This window comes from Meles meles, chromosome 6 (genome assembly GCF_922984935.1).
Source record: "Meles meles chromosome 6, mMelMel3.1 paternal haplotype, whole genome shotgun sequence".
NCBI lineage: Eukaryota > Metazoa > Chordata > Mammalia > Carnivora > Mustelidae > Meles > Meles meles.
Genome location: NC_060071.1, coordinates 137,459,315 through 137,476,527, shown reverse-complemented (window position 1 = coordinate 137,476,527; position 17,213 = coordinate 137,459,315). Strand labels below are relative to the sequence as shown.

Below are 17,213 nucleotides of genomic sequence, written 5' to 3'. Positions count from 1 at the left end.
GAAAGGGTCTAAACCCTAACAGGTAAGACCGTGTCCTAACCTGACCTCCCACAGAAGCCAAAAGGGGAATGTTGCATGATCTGGAAAGGCGTACAAAGCACAATGTCTTCCAAACCCATGGTGTAAAGAGGGCCAGTTCAGCCCCAGCATGCAAATTGAAGGGGACCCTACTGGGTCAGTGAGAGGGGCTGCGGCATCTTATGGAGATGGGATCCAGGCCACTGCCTGGTTCTATGACTTGCTGGGATGAGTTCCCTGAATTTTGAGAAATGTTTCCTCGGTTGGTGCTGGGCAGCATATGGGAGCAGGCTGAGAGCGTTGAGGTTTGGCCAAGTGAGCAATATTCTAGAAACTCACCATGTGAAAAGCCTGTATCAGGGGTCACACACTGTCAATCCAAGGAGAGAATTTGGCTCACAGATGTGTTCGGCACAGTATTGGCTTATATTATTTTTAATTTTTTTTAAAGAAAGAGATAGGGGGAGGGGCAGAGGGAAGGGGCAAGAGAGAATCTCAAGCAGGTCCCACACCCAGACATGGGGCTCTATCTCAGGACCCTGAGATCATGACCTGAGAAGAAATCAAGAGTCGGACATTTAACAAACTGAGCCACTCATGTGCACCCCCCCTTTTTTTTTAGAGGGAGAGAGAAAGAGAGCGAGCAGGGGAAATATTTTAAGTTAGTAGACAATATTTAACATTGCAGAGATTTCATGTAAAAATCTCAATTTTTTTGTGTGAGATGTAACGTAGAGAACCTTGACTGTCCTGGTCACCTGCCATATCCCCAGTCTAGAACAGTGCCTGGACCATAATGACTATTTCATAAGTAATTTTTGAATAAGTGTTATTCAAGGGGCGCCTGAGTGGCTCAGTGGGTTGAGCCTCTGCCTTCGGCTCAGGTCATGATCTCAGGGTCCTGGGATCGAGCCCCGCGTCGGGCTCTCTGCTCAGCAGGGAGCCTGCTTCCTCCTCTCTCTCTGCCTGCCTCTCTGTCTACTTGTGGTCTCTGTCTGTCAAATACATAAATAAAATCTTAAAAAATCTTAAAAAAAAAACCAGTCCCACAAGAGGAATTATTATCTTCATTTTACAGCAAACAAAAGAAATAGCAGAGGATTCAAGTAGTTCACCTGTGGTCACGCAATTGATAAGCAGCAGAATATGTGGACTCACATGGGTTTGACTTTCAAACCGGCATATTCTGTCCATTGTGCCACTCTGCTCAGCGTCTCACACTGGTGGGCCTTCCATAATCAGAAGAAAACCTTTCAATTTATTGAGATATAATTCTATACCATACAACTCACCCATTTAACATGTACCATGCGATGGGTTTTTTTGTATATTCACAGGGATGTACAACCATCACCACAATCTAATTTTAGGACATACTTGTTTCTCCTAAAAGAAACCCCCTTAGCAGCCAATCGCTGTTCTCCTCTCCCTCTCCATTTCCACTCTGTCAGTCCTAGGCAACCACTAATCTACTTTCTGTCTCTATACATTTGTTCTGGAAATTTCCTGTAAATCATACAATATGTGGTTTTTCAAAACTAGCTTCCTTCCCTTAGTATGTTTTCAAGATTCAGCCAGGTTGTAGCTTGTTCCAGTACCTTATTTCTTCTTCTTCTTCTCCTTCTCCTTCTTTTAATGTTTTACTTATTTATTTGACAGAGAGAAGGAGCACAAGGAGAAGGAGCAGCAGAAGAGGGAGAAGCAGGCTCCCCACTGAGCAGGGAGCCTGACACGGGACTTGATCCCAGGGACCTGGGATCATGGCCTGAGCCAAAGGCAGACGATTAACCGACGGAGCCACCCAGGCGCCCCAGCACCTCATTTCTTCTTACTGATAAATGACATTTTATTGCACAGATACAGCAACTTTAATTCATCCATCCCTCAGCTGATGGACATTTGAACGGTTTCCACTTCTTGGCTCCTGTGAATAATGCTGCTATGAATATCCACGTCAGTTTAGGTTTTTGATATTTCAGAAGTTAGTCATTGTAACGTTTTGTGTTAAAAGCAATCATTTAAAAATCTACCATCATTTTTTGAAATACAGTTTTGGCACTTGGTCTTTTAAAATAGAGCTGGCATCTCAAAAAACATGAGAATATCCACTCATTCGTTCTTGACCCCTGAGAGGGTCTGAATGCAGTCTCCAAACAAACAAGCCCATTTGATCCAGCTACACAAAAAAATTTCTCAAAGTGAGAGAAACGGTCTTATGCTTCTTGGTGTATCCATGATGAGTAAGTAACCCACACATTTGGTAAATATTTGCTGACAATACAGATCATCGAGAAATGATGGTAGGGTGGTAGAATTAAGTGATAACCAATACAAGATTGTGGAAGGACAGACAGTAAATTCTAACACAGGTGATTTCCTTTTTACCCATAAGCCTCACTTTGCTGTTGGTCTGGTCACGAAGCTTGCTGTGGACGGTAATTCACTAATGGATGCTACTTAGATGGTACGTGTACACTACTACAGATAGGAAGCTTGGTTGAAAAATGGAAGTTTTCTCTAGGTCTCAACCAAGAGAAGGACAGCACAGTGTTTCTCCCATATGCTGGGCCAAACAGAAGCTTCCTTTTATTTTATTTTTAAAAGATTGTATTTATTTGAGAGAGAGAGCACAAGCTGGGGGAGAGGAAAGAGGGGAGTGGAGATGTAGGGGAGGAGCCGAGGGAGGAGAAGCAGACTCCCTGCTGAACGGGGAGCCCCACAAAGTGGGGGGGGGCTCCATTCCAGGATCTGAGATCATGACCCTTGCTGAAGGCAGACACTTGGGCGACTGAGCCACCAGGTGACCCCAGAAGCTTCTTTTAGAGCAGGATAGGAAGCTGTTACTTGTTTAATCAACCAGTGGAGTTACTGAATGTTGTGGCAGAAAAAAAGGGAGAGGAAAGATGAAAAGAGGAACAAGGAAAAGGAGAAAACGGAGGAGAGACTGTCCTACAGATGTCTCAGTTGGGAGGGATAGGTGAGGTTCTTTATAAAGGATATGTGACATTCCTGGAGTGTTTTGTCGTTATAACATTTTGTTAATATGAACAGATCAGCAAAAGCATGAAGGTAAGGAGAATGGATGTCCAGCTTCTTCACTGAGAAGTAACAAGTAAACCAATATAGAAATAGGAGAGAAAAAAGGAACTGTCGAGGACCCCTACTAAGCTCATTCCTTCCTGCAGCCTTTTCTCCTGTCCTTCCGCTCACCTGAGTCTTCCCTCTTCTCCGAGAAGGTAGTACCTTCTCGGTACTACCCAATTCCTTAAAGCAGTGAGATCCAAGCCTGTTCCTGGGTCTCCATGACTACTCCTGCACCTCCCACCCCCACCCCAACTCCTACAGGACATCTGCTGGGTGCCACACATTTCCTACTAGATTAAGCATATTGTCTTTGAAAGACCCTTATATGTATGTCTTATAAAACCCCTTGTAAACTCCTCAAGCACAAGGGCCATTTCTTCTGTGGCTGCTACATCTCCCACAGGGCAGACCTTCTAAGAGACCCTCTGTTTGGCCTTGCTGACTGACTGAAGAGTTCAGCTGGGCTCTCTTGTTCTTGCCAGCAATGCAGAGTGCACAATAAAGCCCTTTCACTAGGAAATGACAAAGTCAAAGCTAGAGGGGCTGAGAAAGTACTCGTACAGAATTCTTTATTGTTTCAAATGCCCCTTGGCAGCCAGATCCCAGAATCCTCCTTTTTCACAGAAGTGGAAATAACCTCGATATACACGATGGTGCTTTTTGGATTCCTATTTCACTTGGACAGAGTGTGTGAACTGATAAATAAAAACGTAGGTTACATGGGTCAGGAAAAGGAAAGATTTTCTGTTGTGCAGTTAACTGATACTCCCCCCCCAAAAGTCCTTTTTTACTCCGTGTCCCATAGCTGCTAGGCATTCATCGTGGAAATTATTGCTTTTCTTTTCTTCTTTTTTAAAGATTTTATTTATTTGACAGACAGAGATCACAAGTAGTCAGAGAGGCAGGCAGAGAGAGAGAGGAGTAGGCAGGCTCCCCGTGGAGCAGAGAGCCCGACTCGGGGCTCGATCCCAGGACCCTGGGACCATGACCCGAGCCGGAGGCAGAGGCCTTAACCCATCGAGCCACCCAGGCACCCCGAAATTATTGCTTTTCATATTGCTGTTGGTAACAGTGCCACCGGAAGAGAGGATTTGATTAGGGGAAGAAAAAGTGAACGATTCACATCACCTGTATTTTCATCTCTAAATATCCCAAAGCTTTTTTTTTTTTAAAGATTTTATTTATTTATTTGACAGACGGAGATCACAAGTAGGCAGAAAGGCAGGCAGAGAGAGAGAGGAAGGGAAGCAGGCTACCTGCTGAGCAGAGAGCCCGATGCGGGGCTCGATCCCAGGACCCTGGGATCATGACCAGAGCCGAAGGCAGAGGCTTTAACCCACTGAGCCACCAAGCGCCCCATCCCAAAGCTTTTAAAGGTGTAAATAGCAATCAGTTTTTAGGAAAGAAAGCTGGAGTCACACAACTTTGAATACTGGGTCTCTCGTCTTCCATAGCGATTTTTTTTTTTTGGTATTGTTTTGAGATAGGGAAATTGAAGGGACCCCACCAAAAAAAGGCTGGCTTTATTCTTTGCTCCTTCTCCTACTTCTGTCCTACTTCTCTTGCTGGGACCTGTACTCCTGCCCTGCATCATGGCTGATAGTACAAATAATGTATGTCCTCCTCATACAGGTCAAGGAGTTAATGATTTTTTTGGAGTCTTGCAGCACAATGGATAGTATCTAAGGACTGACGGACCGTGTGGGGTGGTCATGTGCATTTTTCAAGACCACTGGCTCCGTTCACCAAGACCCCTGGCTCCAGGGCACAAGTGACTTATGGAGGACACCTGAGCACTCACCCTTGTTTTGACCTGGATGCCAGAGAGGACTCGTACACCAGACTACTGTCCTCAATAAAAACTCCAGACCCCAAGCTAAGACAGACTCAGGCTTCTTTCCCTTTCAGAGTCTCCCAAATGCTCCCTCAGTATCTGCTCTCTCTATGCCTTCAATAACCTCTGCTCTCACTTCCTGATGGCTCAAGTTTGATTTCTCTCCTGTGTGAAGCAAGGATGCTCTTGGTTGGTTCTGCAGGACTCCCTCTGGGTCCTGGACCTGGCCTGCCCACATCAGTACGCTCTTACAGAATCCCATCTAATGATACACAGACAAGCCTGCCCCTCTTCCATCATGTCTAAATCTTTAAAGCACGAGGGTTTGTTGAGGTTCCTGAGAGTCATTGATCAGCATCGTAAAACCGCAGTGATGCTTCCAAGGGATCTGAGTGTTGATGCCCATCTGCGTGGTGGGAGGGAAAATGATCGTGCCAGCTCGGTCTTCTTGTAACACTTTGGTAAAGAATCTGCTCGAGTGGCGCCTGGGTGGCTCAGTGGGTTAAAGCCTCTGCCTTCTGCTCAGGTCATGATCCCAGGGTCCTGAGATTGAGCTCTCTGTTCGGCAGGGAGCCTGCTTCCCATCCCCCCTCTGCCTGCCTCTCTGCCTACTTGTGCTCTCTGTCAAATAAATAAATAAATAAATAAGTAAAATCTTTAAAAAAAATCTGCTCTGAATAAGATTAGACTTGTAGATTTAAAAAGAAAAAAAATCACCTGAGCTGTCGCTTTTCTAGACAAATGGTATTCTAGTTTGGGTTTCAGATGACTCTGTATACAGCTTGCAAAGGATGATGGGTCTTTAATATTGCTACTCTAGTAAAATTTGGAGTTCTGACCTATAATTAGTATATAACCTTTCAAGGGTATGGAAAAACAGGCTCAATCACCTAATGTGGTGTCAATTTTCTTTAACCCTCTGTGTAAATGATGCACATTAAAAAACCGAGGACTACTGTTACATACAATTTTCTTTATAAACATAATGACAAAGAGACTATACAACATCAGTTTAAAAAACAGAATGTGACTAGGTCTACTGCGTCCGTCTTGGAGCAAGAGAAGGGCTCATCCTAGAAATGATCACCTTTCCTCCCAGGGAATGAGGACATGACCCTGGAAAAAATTTCTCTCTTGAGTATTTACCCAGCTAGACATCCAGGGAGTCAGATCCAAATGGTCCCATCATAATCCTTTTTTCCCGGGCAGTGCGCAGATCTCTCACAGGTGATGACTGACTTCTGCTTCTTGTGTGTAGGTCCAGGACTGGACTCTGTGACCATGGATTTGGTGTGTGGGGCCTCACAGGCTGCAGAGAAATATTAACACGTGAGTGCCTATGCCGAACATGTGGTCTCATGTAAAAGGTAGACCCAAAGGGAGAGCCTCTTCAGCCACGGTTTATCAGAATAGCTCCACGAACAACTATAATAATAGAATTTATGGCTTCAAGACCTGTCCTCCTTTGACCCCAGTCAGACGCCTAATGTGGCAAATATGCCCAAATTTCCAACTCAAGAAGGCTTGGGCATCTGTGTGACGACCTTTGGGATTAGCCTGTATTTTTTATGTCTTTACAGTTATGCAGAAGTAGCAGCAGTGATGGGACACCCTTGTAGCTATGACTGAAGAGACCTATTCCTGGGACATGCTGAGGAGGTGGATTCCCTTAGGATGAATAGTCCCCAGGGACAGAGCAGTGGTCTACTTCAATCCCATAAACCAAGGTAGTGATGGCCACAGTTGAGTTTGTACCTAGGTTATAGCATCCTCAGGAGTCTAGATTAGTTCTAATATCTTTTTTTTTATTTTTTCAAAGATTTTATTTATTTATTTGACAGACAGAGATCACAAGTAGGCAGAGAGGCAGGCAGAGAGAGAGGGGGAAGCAGGCTCGCTGCTGAGCAGAGAGCCTGATGCGGGTCTCGATCCCAGGACCCTGAGATCATGACCTCAGCTGAAGGCAGAGGCTTTAACCCACTAGGCCACCCAGTCACCCGATAGTTCTAATATCAATCAAGGTTTCTGCATTACTCCATGGGCTAATAAAAGGGATGTCTTCTGTGGAGAAAAAAAAAGGACCTCACACACTGCTGGTGGGAATATAAACTGGTACAGCCACTGTGGAAAACAGTAGGGAGCATTCTCTAAGAGTTAAAAATAGAACTACCATATGATCCAATAATTCCACCTCTGGGTATTTACACAAAGAAAACAAGAGGGAAATTAGAAAACTAATTTACAAAGATATGTACATCCCTGTTATTGCAGCATGATTTACAATGGCCAAGATACAGAAGCAGCCCAAGTGTACTTTGATAGACAAATGGATAAGAAAGATGTCTCTCTCTCTCTCTCTCTCACACACACACGAATATTACACAGCTATAAAAAAGGATGAGATTGTACCATTTTCAACAACATCGATGGGGCTAGAGGGTGTTATGCTATGTGAAATAAGTCAAGATTGAGAAATACAAACACCATATGATTTCACTCATATGTGGAATCTTAAAAAAAAAAAATGAAGGGGTGCCACCTGTGTGGCTCAGTCAACGGAGTGAGTGACCCTTGATCTTGAGGTCTTGCCCCACTCTGGGCCTAGAGCCTCCTTAAAAAATAAAAATAAGGGGCGCCTGGGTGGCTCAGTGGGTTAGGCCTCTGCCTTCGGCTCAGGTCATGGTCTCAGGGTCCTGGGATCGAGCCCCGCATCGGGCTCTCTGCTCAGCTGGGAACCTGCTTCCCCCTCTCTCTCTGCCTGCCTCTCTGCCTACTTGTGATCTCTCTGTCAAATAAATAAATAAAATCTTAAAAAAAAGTAAAAATAAAAATAAAAATTGTTTAAATGAATAAACAAAAACAAATAAAAACTAACTATGAATAAACAAACAAAAAGCAGAATCAGACCCATGAATAAAGAGAACAAACCAACGGTTGCCAGAGGGACACGAAGGTGGGGAGATGGGCAAAACAGGTGAAAGGCAGTGGCAGATATGGGCATCTCTTTCCATTCCTGCTCTATTCCGTACTGTGAGGACCTTACATACCCACCGGTGGAGAAGTTTGAGAAGTCTACACAATGTATGATCTCAGTTATGTGACATTCTGGAAGAAGCAAAATTAGGAAGATAATTCAAAGATGTGTGATTACCAGCTGTTTTCGGGGAGAGGGGAGGCTGGAATAAGTCAAACACGGATTTTTAGGGAGGTTAAACCATTCTGTATGATACTGAAATGGTGCATACATGGCATCACACATTTGTCAAAACCCATAGAACTCTATAGCACAGGGTGACCCTTAATGAATGCAGGTATTAAAATATCGTTTAGGAGATCAGGGGATCCCAGGAAGGAATGAGACTCCGACAAGATAACTGGAACCTCAACTTAAATATCTTTTGTACAGATAATGTGATGATGATGAAAAATATTTGCAAGCATAATTGTATATTAGAATAACATTCTGTGTGGAAGTTACTTCAAATCGGAAATGTGAGTTTGTGTCAAAAAGATAATCCATTTCAATTGTAAAGAAGAGCTTTGTTTCTTTTTTTTAACGGATGATGGTGGGCATCAAACTACTACGCTATGTAGATTCGATTGGATGCACTTAAAAGAGTGGCATAACAGTTTTAGTTTAAAACAGCAACGTGGGGGGTGCCTGGGTGGCTCAGTGGGTTAAGCCTCTGCCTTCGGCTCAGGTCATGATCCCAGGGTCCTGGGAAAGAGCCCCACATTAGGCTCTCTGCATAGCAGGAAGCCTCCTTCCTCCTCTCTCTGCCTGCCTCTCTGCCTATTTGTGATCTCTCTCTCTCTGTCAAATAAATTAAAACAAAACAAAACAAGCCCAGCAATGTGGGAGGTGCCTGAGTGGCTTAGTCAGTTAAGCATCTGCCTTCAGCTTAGATCATGATCCCAGCATCCTGTAATCTGAGCCCTGCATCGGGCTCCCTGCTCAGTGGGGAGCCTGCTTCTGTCCCTCCCCCTACTCATATGCTCATTCACGCTCTCTCTCTCTCAAATAAATAATAATAATAAATATAAATTATATGTATATATAACTATATACAAATATGTACGTATAATGAAAATAAATAAATAAAATCTTTAAAAATAAAATAAAATAACAATGTGTCAGGCGCCTGGGTAGCTCAGTTGGTTAGGCATCTGTCTTGGGCTCAGGTCATGATCTCAGGGTCCTGGGATCAAATCCCGTGTGGGGCTCCCCAGTGAGCAGGGAATCTGATTGAGATTTTCTCTCTCCCTCTGTCCCTCTCCCACAGATGTACACACACTCTCTCCCTCAAATAAATAAATAAAATCTTTTAAAAAATAATAAAATAGCAATGTGTAAATGGTGGAATCAATTAGATCCTTTGCGTCTATTTAAACTTAAAGTGAAAACACTTTTTTTTTAAGATTTCTTTTTTATTTTTAAGTAATCTCTACATCCAACATGGGGCTTGAACTTGTGACCCCAATATCAAGAGTCACATGTCCTATGGACTGAGCCAACCAGTTATCCCCAAATGAAAATACTTTGGATGTCAATTTAAAAAGTTCAAAAAGTCACAAAGCTTTTCACAATTCTGTCAGAGGGTATGAAGCAAGAGAGTTGGAAGTTCAATATTCTAGTCAGCATCTTTCATGATTTATATCAGGACTTGGCAGACTTTTTCTATAAAGGGCCAGATAGTAAATATCTTAGGTTTTGAGGATCAGACGGTCTGTCTCAAACCTACTCAATTCTGCTGTTGTAGCATAAAAGTAGCTACCGACAGTCTATAATGAATGAATGTGGCTGTGTTCCAATACAGGGTTACTCGTGGGCACAGCCATTTGAGTTTTGTATATATCTTATGTCACAGAATTTTATCTCCTTCTGATTTTTTCAACCATTCAAGAATATAAAAATCATTCTTAGTCCACAGAGTGTATAAACACAGGAGACAAGCTGGATTTGGTCAGAAAGCCACAACTTGTTGGCCCCTGATTTATAGTTATTTGGTAAATTAGTCTTACAAATTAGTAAGTCACTAGTCTCAAAGCTAGACTGTAATCTGTCTCACATTTGCCAAAGCAAAGGCCTAGTCCTTGAGGCCTTAAGCAAAATAAATCAGAAATATATGAAGTAAAGTATGAAAGTTTCTTCTATTGCCAATAATCCCATTCCCAGAGGCAACCTCTGTCTTCAGTTTGGAAATGTTTTTCCAGATATTCAGTTATGCAGACACACATACATATGCACACAACATATATGGCTTTAAAGAAGCTCGGGCCCCTGGTTCACTCAGTCTGCTGAGCAGGTGACTCTTGATCTCGTTCTTGTAAATTCAGCCTCACAATGAGTATAGAGACTGAGTAAAAATTTTAAAAATTCAAATAATAAGTAAATAAATAAACAAACCATATATAAACGTGTATGAGTTGTGGGTTCTTAAAAAAAGATTTTATTTATTTATCTGACACAGAGAGAGAGAGAGTGTGAGCACATAAGCAGGGGAAGTAGCAGGTAGAGGGAGAAGCAGGCTCCCCACTGAGCAAAGAACCCAGTACGGGACTCCATCCTGGGACCTCGGGATCATGAGCTAAGCCAAAGGCAGACACTTAACCAACTGAGACCCCAGGTGCCCTGTGGCTTGTGTTTTTTTTTTTTTTTTTTTTTTTTAACAAAAAAATAAGGCAACATATATTTTGCTGTGCAATTTGATTTTTCAATTTACTATATATATTTTTTCTTAGGTGGGGAGGGGCAGAGGGAGAGGGAGAAAGAGGATCTTTTTTTTTAAAGTTTTTTTTAAAAAAAAGATTTTATTTATTTATTTGACAGAGATCACAAGTAGGCAGAAAGAGAGAGAGAGAGAGAGAGAGAGAGAGAGGAGGAAGCAGGCTCCCCATGGGGCTTGATCCCAGGACCCTGGGATCATGACCTGAGCCAAAGATAGAAGCTTAACAGACTGAGCCACCCAGGAAGGCACCCTTAAAGATTTTATTTTTAAGTAATCCCTCCACCCAGCATGGGGATTGAATTTACAACCCCAAGATCAAGAGTTGCATGCTCCACCAACTGAGCCAGCCAGGTGCACATGGCTGAATATTTCCAGGGATAGATTACTAAAAGCACAATTACTAGGTTTAAAGACATTCAAATTTTTTTTTTAAAGATTTTATTTATTTGACAGAGATCACAAGTAGGCAGAGAGGCAGACAGACAGAGAGAGGGGGAAGCAGGCTCCCCGCAGAGAAGAGAGCCCCATGCCGGGTTTGATCCCAGGACCCTGGGATCATGACCTGAGCCGAAGGCAGAGGCTTTAACTCACTGAGCCACCCAGGTGCCCTCAAACTTTTATATTGATGCAGTCATCCAAAAGTTTATACTAGGGTTTCTCGATCTTGATACTATTGACATTTGGGCTGAATAATTCTTTGTTGCAGGGCTGTACTGTACATTGTAGAATGTTTGTTAGCATTTCTGGCCTCTGCCGGTTAAATGTCAGTAGCAACTCCCCTGTTGTGACAACCAAAAGAATGTCTCTCGACAATGCCAAATGTCCCCTTGGGGCAAAATCACTGGGTTGAGAACCATTACCCTGGGCTCACTTCCTTCCAACAACCTCTCATATTTTCCTCCCTTCATGATGGAAAAGTACTCAAAGGAACTTGAGTTCTGAATCCAGTATGTATCTAGTATGTATCACCTGTGAGGTAATAGAAAAAGTATATATTGGTCCCTCCCACCACCCACTCCTGGCACAGAGCTACTGAAACCCTCATAATTTCCTAATAATAAGAACACTAGGGGTACCTGGGTGGCTCAGTGGGTTAAAGCCTCTGCCTTCGGCTGAGGTCATGATCTCAGGGTCCTGGGATCGAGCCCGGCATCAGGCTCTCTGCTCCGTGGGGAGCCTGCTTCCCCCTCTCTCTATCTGCCTCTCTGCCTACTTGTGATCACCATCTGTCAAATAAATAAATAAATAAATAAAATCATTAAAAAAAAGAACACTAAGAGCATTTCTTAGTTCTAATATTTGTCTTTGACCCCTTCCCTGACATAGGGCTCTTAAAACCTTTGTAAATTCTTAAGTGATAAGAGCACGTGGTGCATCTTTTGGTCTATTGAGGTAACCTTAGACAGGCTTCTGGGTTGGGGAGGGTCACCAGGAAGACCAAGCCATGATTAGAAGCTTGAGATTTTCGGCCCAACCCTCATCCTTTAGCGAGGGGAGAGGGGCTAGAAACCAAGTGAATAATTAATTAATCATGCCTGTGACAGGAAGCCTCCATAAAAGTCCCAACAGTATGGAGCTCAGAGAGATTCTGGTTGGTGAACCCATCCACACCAGGAATGGGACACATACCCCAACTCCACAGGGACAGAAGCTCCCCCTGTCAGGACCCTCCCAGACCTCCCCACCACGCAGCTCTTGGTCTGGCTGTTCATCTGTCTCCTTTATCATATCCTTAATGAACTTGTCAATGTAAGTGTTTCTGAGGTTTGTGAGCCACCCTGAGAAATTAATTGAACATGAAGGGGGGGTTGTGGGAATCTCACAACCCTGTTTGATTTGTAGTCAAATTGGACAGCAGAAGTTGAGGCTAACCTGAGACCTACTACTTGTAATTGGCCTCTGAAGTAGGTAGGGTAGCAACAGTCTTGTGGGCCTGAGCCCTTACTTAACCTGTGGAATCGGATGCTCTATCTCCAGGTAGATAGTGTTAGAATTTAGTTAAATTGTAGGACCCCTCCTCCCCCAGCTGGTGCTGCAGAGAACTGCTTGTTGCGGGGCAAAACCTTCATGTAGTTGGTGACCAGCAGTGTCAGAAGTGAAGTGTTGTGAATGTTCTGTAGGCGAAGGGTAAAGGAGACAAATAAGACAGACATGGGAGGAGGAAAGAACGGGTTTTTCCTTATACAAGAGGGGAAAACAGGTTTTTCTAATACATCACCCTCTGCTATGGGGACAGGGAACGGGACCCCATGGGAAAAAAAAAGCTAGTTTCATTCCTTCCTCCTTTTCCGGCTTCTCTTCTCATTAGGACCTGCACCCCCACCCTGCACCACGGCTTCTAGTACAAATAATGTATGTCCTCCTTGTAAGGCCAAGGAGTTAATGACTTCTTTGGAGCCTCCCAGCACATGACCAGAGGGGTGGTCATGTACATTTTTCAAGACCCCTGGCTCCAGGGCACTATGGAGGACACCTGAGCACTTGTCTTTGTTTTGACCAGTTCCTGCATACCCGACACACACATCAGACTACGGTCCTCAATAAAAACTCCAGACCCTGAGCAAAGACAAGACTTTCCGGTCTCCTGGACACTCTGTCTGCACCTGCACTCTCTCTGTCTTCAATAAACTCTGCTCTCACTTCCTGCTGGTCCAGTGTGAAGCCAAGGACCCTCCTGGCTGGTTCTGAGGACCCACTCTAGGTCCAAAGACCCAGACAGCTGGTGTCATTATGGGCTAAAGTATGTCCCCCTCCGTCCCAAATGTTGAAGTTCTAATCCCCAGAACCTCAGTATGGGATATTTGGAGAGAATAAAGTGTACCTTAGTCCAATATGGCTGGTGTCCTCATAAAAGAAGAGGAAATTTGGACACAGATTTTTACAGAGGAGAGATGGTGTGAAAATAGGGAGAAGATAGCCTTCCACCAAGACAAGGGGCCAGCTCCCAGAAACCAACTCTGTCAATACCTCAATCTCACTCACACTTCCAGTCTCCGGAGCTGTGAGAAAATAAATTTTTGTTTATGCCAATGAGTCCGTGGTCTTTTGTTATGACAGCCCTAGCAAATTCATATACCCTCCCAGTGTATTTGAATTTTAGATAAAGAATGAGTGAAAAAGTCAATGACTAATCCAAAGGAATAACTGTCTAGCTGTGGGTTTTGGCAGGGGAGATAATCTGGGGCATTTTCCTGAGAGGCTTCAGATCATTCTCTGTAAGCTCAAACACGGAGTTGGCTTTATTTAACTTGTTTTCTGTAGCAGCTTCTCTGATGAACAATTACTAACTTCTATAATCTTAATGTCAGGTTCCTTTGATTTATTTAAAGGGGAATTCTGTTGATTCAAAAAAACCAGAAAAGCAAGACGGGCAATGATTCGAGATCATGAAAATGAGATGAGTTTGGGAAAGTGAAGTTTGTTGCTTGAAAATACTGCATTTCTTTTACATCAGTATTTTTTTTTTAAGATTTTACTTATTTATTCGTCAGAGAGACAGCATACACATAAGTGAGGGGGGAGCAAACTCCTCACTAAGCAAGGAGCCAGGTGAGGTAGTCAATCCCAGGACCCTGGGGCCATGACCCAAGCCAAAGGCAGACACTTAACGACTGAGCCATCCAGGCGCCCCAAAACACTGTATTTTTATTTGCACAAGAGATTTGTCACAGCACTCCAGCTAACACATTCCTTGCTTGCTGACTTAAGGCCCTTCATCTGTGACAGAACTAATTTACTTTCTTTGAGATTTGCAGGCCACTGGCCTTGGGGAATAAAAGACCACAGTGTTCCCAGGCCATCACAGAGGCCAACAAGTCTGAAGCCCCCTTAGCTTTCTGATTAGCCTACCAACCCTTTAGCAAAATGTTTTTCTTTTTTAAGGTCACACAAATGACTTTACTGGCCTCCCTTTGTGCATCAGTAAGAAACCTCCATTTTGTACAACTTGGAGTTCCTTGCTACTTGCTAGATGGGATGCTGCCTGATTCATAAATTGTTGAATAAAGCCAATTAGATCTTCAAATGTATTCAAATTTTGTTTTTTAACAGTATGGATGGATGGATGTATGGACAGACAGGTATACGCATACACATTACACATATGTAAATGTCCTTGATTGGGATCCTACCACAATACTTACTTTTTTTTTTCCCGCCCAGTGATACCTTAAGAACATTACTCCACGTCACTCAATTGTATTTCTGGAGATGGTTGTTAATATCTGCTCTTATAGTGAGAACTAAGTAGTACCACAGGGAAAGTGATGACATTTAAAATAAGTCAGGCTCCAAAAGATGCCTCTTGGTGACAAAGGAATCTCAAAGACAGATAGCGACAACATCCTTTGAGGAAATCACAAAATGTTGAAAAAAGAAAAAGATGAGGTTACAGAAAGGACTGGGAGGAGGAGATGTTTGTACAGGATGTGGAAAAGATACATTTACAGTCCTCTTCCTAGCAGCCTTTATACCCTAGCTTTGTGAGCCAAGGAGCACAGCTCATCCCCCTAGCTCACTGCAGAATGTGTCCCTGCTGATTTACTTAAACTTCTACAGAACATATGCAAAAATCTTAATCTCCCCCACCCCCCATTCTGAGGTCCTCCAAACCAGGCTGGGGCACACATGCCATCTTATAGGGCTTTGCTCCATAATAATAAATTATTATTACTATAGCTATCGTTTTTAAGTGTTTAGCTCTGTACCAGATCCTGTGCTAAGTGTCTTGTATATGCATTATTTTATCCTCCCAACCACTCAATGAAATAGGTTCAATTATTATTCCCATTTTACAGATGAGATTACTGAGACCTGAGAGAGTAACCTGACTTAGCTAATGCCACAGATAACGAGTGAGCAGGAACCAATTCTGGTTGGTCTGCTTCCCCCAAACATTTCCTGTACACATCTCATATGAAAGGCAGTATATTAAACTGAAGAGAAAAAGGCATATGGAAGTCCTCTCCTTGAAATTTCACCATCGTTGAAAGAGTTTACAGTTTAGGAAGGAAAATGACAAGTACATAATACACAAATACAAGGTGCAACGTGCTAAGTTCACGTGAAAGGGTCAAGGACAGCATTTAGCGGAAGCAGCGTGAGTAAAGGTATGGCGAACAGGCAAGGAACAGCAAATAGTTGAACTTCTAGAAGTGGAGCTTAGGGGAGTTGTGAGTGATAAAGCTGTAACATTACATGACTTCAGAACCTAGCTAAGGAGCTTGGATTGGTCGATGAAGTACAAGATGGATTTCTGAGTGGGGCACTGGCAAATCTGGGACCACAACTTGAGAAAACTAATGTTGGTGCTACCTGTGTTACAAACTGGCATAGGGAGAGATCAAAGTTAGAGACCAGTTGGGAGACTACTTATAATAGACCCAGGTTTCTTGGTCTCAGAACAAGTTACAGTTTGGGTAAGGGAATTATCTGGTGGGGGAAGGTGTCCATCGCACTGTAGGTGTTTAACAGCATCTCTGGTCTCTACCCATTGCATATTTTAACAATCTACCCCCACCCCCAGCGTTTCCTGGGAGGCAAAACCACCCCGGTTGAAGACCACTGTAATAGACTATATTACAGTCAGAAATTTAAAAGGGAGAATGTGACACATGTGCAGGGGTAAAACCTAAAAGCTTTGGCAAGTGTTCGGATAAGGAGTTTGGCTGAAGAGGATGGAAGGATCAAACAGATATAGCATAACATACTCCTAATTGTTTGCAACACTGTATACTCTTCAGAAGGGCAATTTCCTTTTGGAGGGAGTTTGGAAAAACCTACTAACAATTACAAAAGCTCTCTTGCCCTTTGACCCAGCAATTCCATTCCTGGAACTTTATCTGAAATGATTCAAATGAAGACATAATCTTCATGAACAAAGCAACAATATTTACAGGGAACAGTGACTGTGGATTCTCAACAACTGCACCCTCTTGCCTACCACATTTTATTGTGCCTGTTAAATGAGGCGCTCAGAATTAAGAGGTCAATTTAGAATTCAGAGAAGGTGTGATCGAAGATTCTGAGGAGAGAAGCCCAAGCTAATGCAACAAAACCCCACATGGGGTGGAAAGGGCAGATATCAAGAATGCAAGTAGAAAAGCTCATAACTTCTCTCCCATATCACAGAGAGACCAATGACTATTTTGTATATCCTTTTTTGTATTTTTTTTTTAAGGTAGCTCCACCCCCAGCGTGGGGCTTGAACTCACAACCCTGAGATCAAAGATCACACGCTCTACACTACCGACTAAGCCAGCCAGGGACTCCCCCGACCCCCAAAAGACCGAGATTTTTGTATTGGTCAAAGGAAGGAAGGAAATTAGGGAGTCAGCAACGTCATCTGCTGAGAAAGAAGACCCGGTGGAACCGAGGCGTGAACTTTGCCTGAGGAATCTCGATCTTTGTCCAAGGACATTCCTTGAAAATAAGAATTGTGCTTTCCTGTGCAAAGTTGCTAGGGAACACGCTGCTCAGAAATGAGGACGTCTTGGGAACACTCCAGTACACAGAGATTAAAGAAGGAAAGAAGAATTAATAAAGAGGAC

General features: G+C 43.2%; 1 protein-coding gene across 1 annotated transcript in view; it reads right to left on the bottom strand.

Annotated features, from left to right (window-relative positions):
* Window positions 1-5,987: 5,987 nt before the first annotated feature.
* Window positions 5,988-17,213, bottom strand: part of HEATR4 (HEAT repeat containing 4) — a 47,655-nt gene continuing 36,429 nt past the window's right edge. The window contains exon 17 of the mRNA XM_046008609.1: window positions 5,988-6,245. Coding sequence (XP_045864565.1) covers window positions 6,087-6,245 — 159 coding nt within the window. The 3' untranslated portion in view covers window positions 5,988-6,086. The remainder of the gene's footprint in view (window positions 6,246-17,213) is intronic.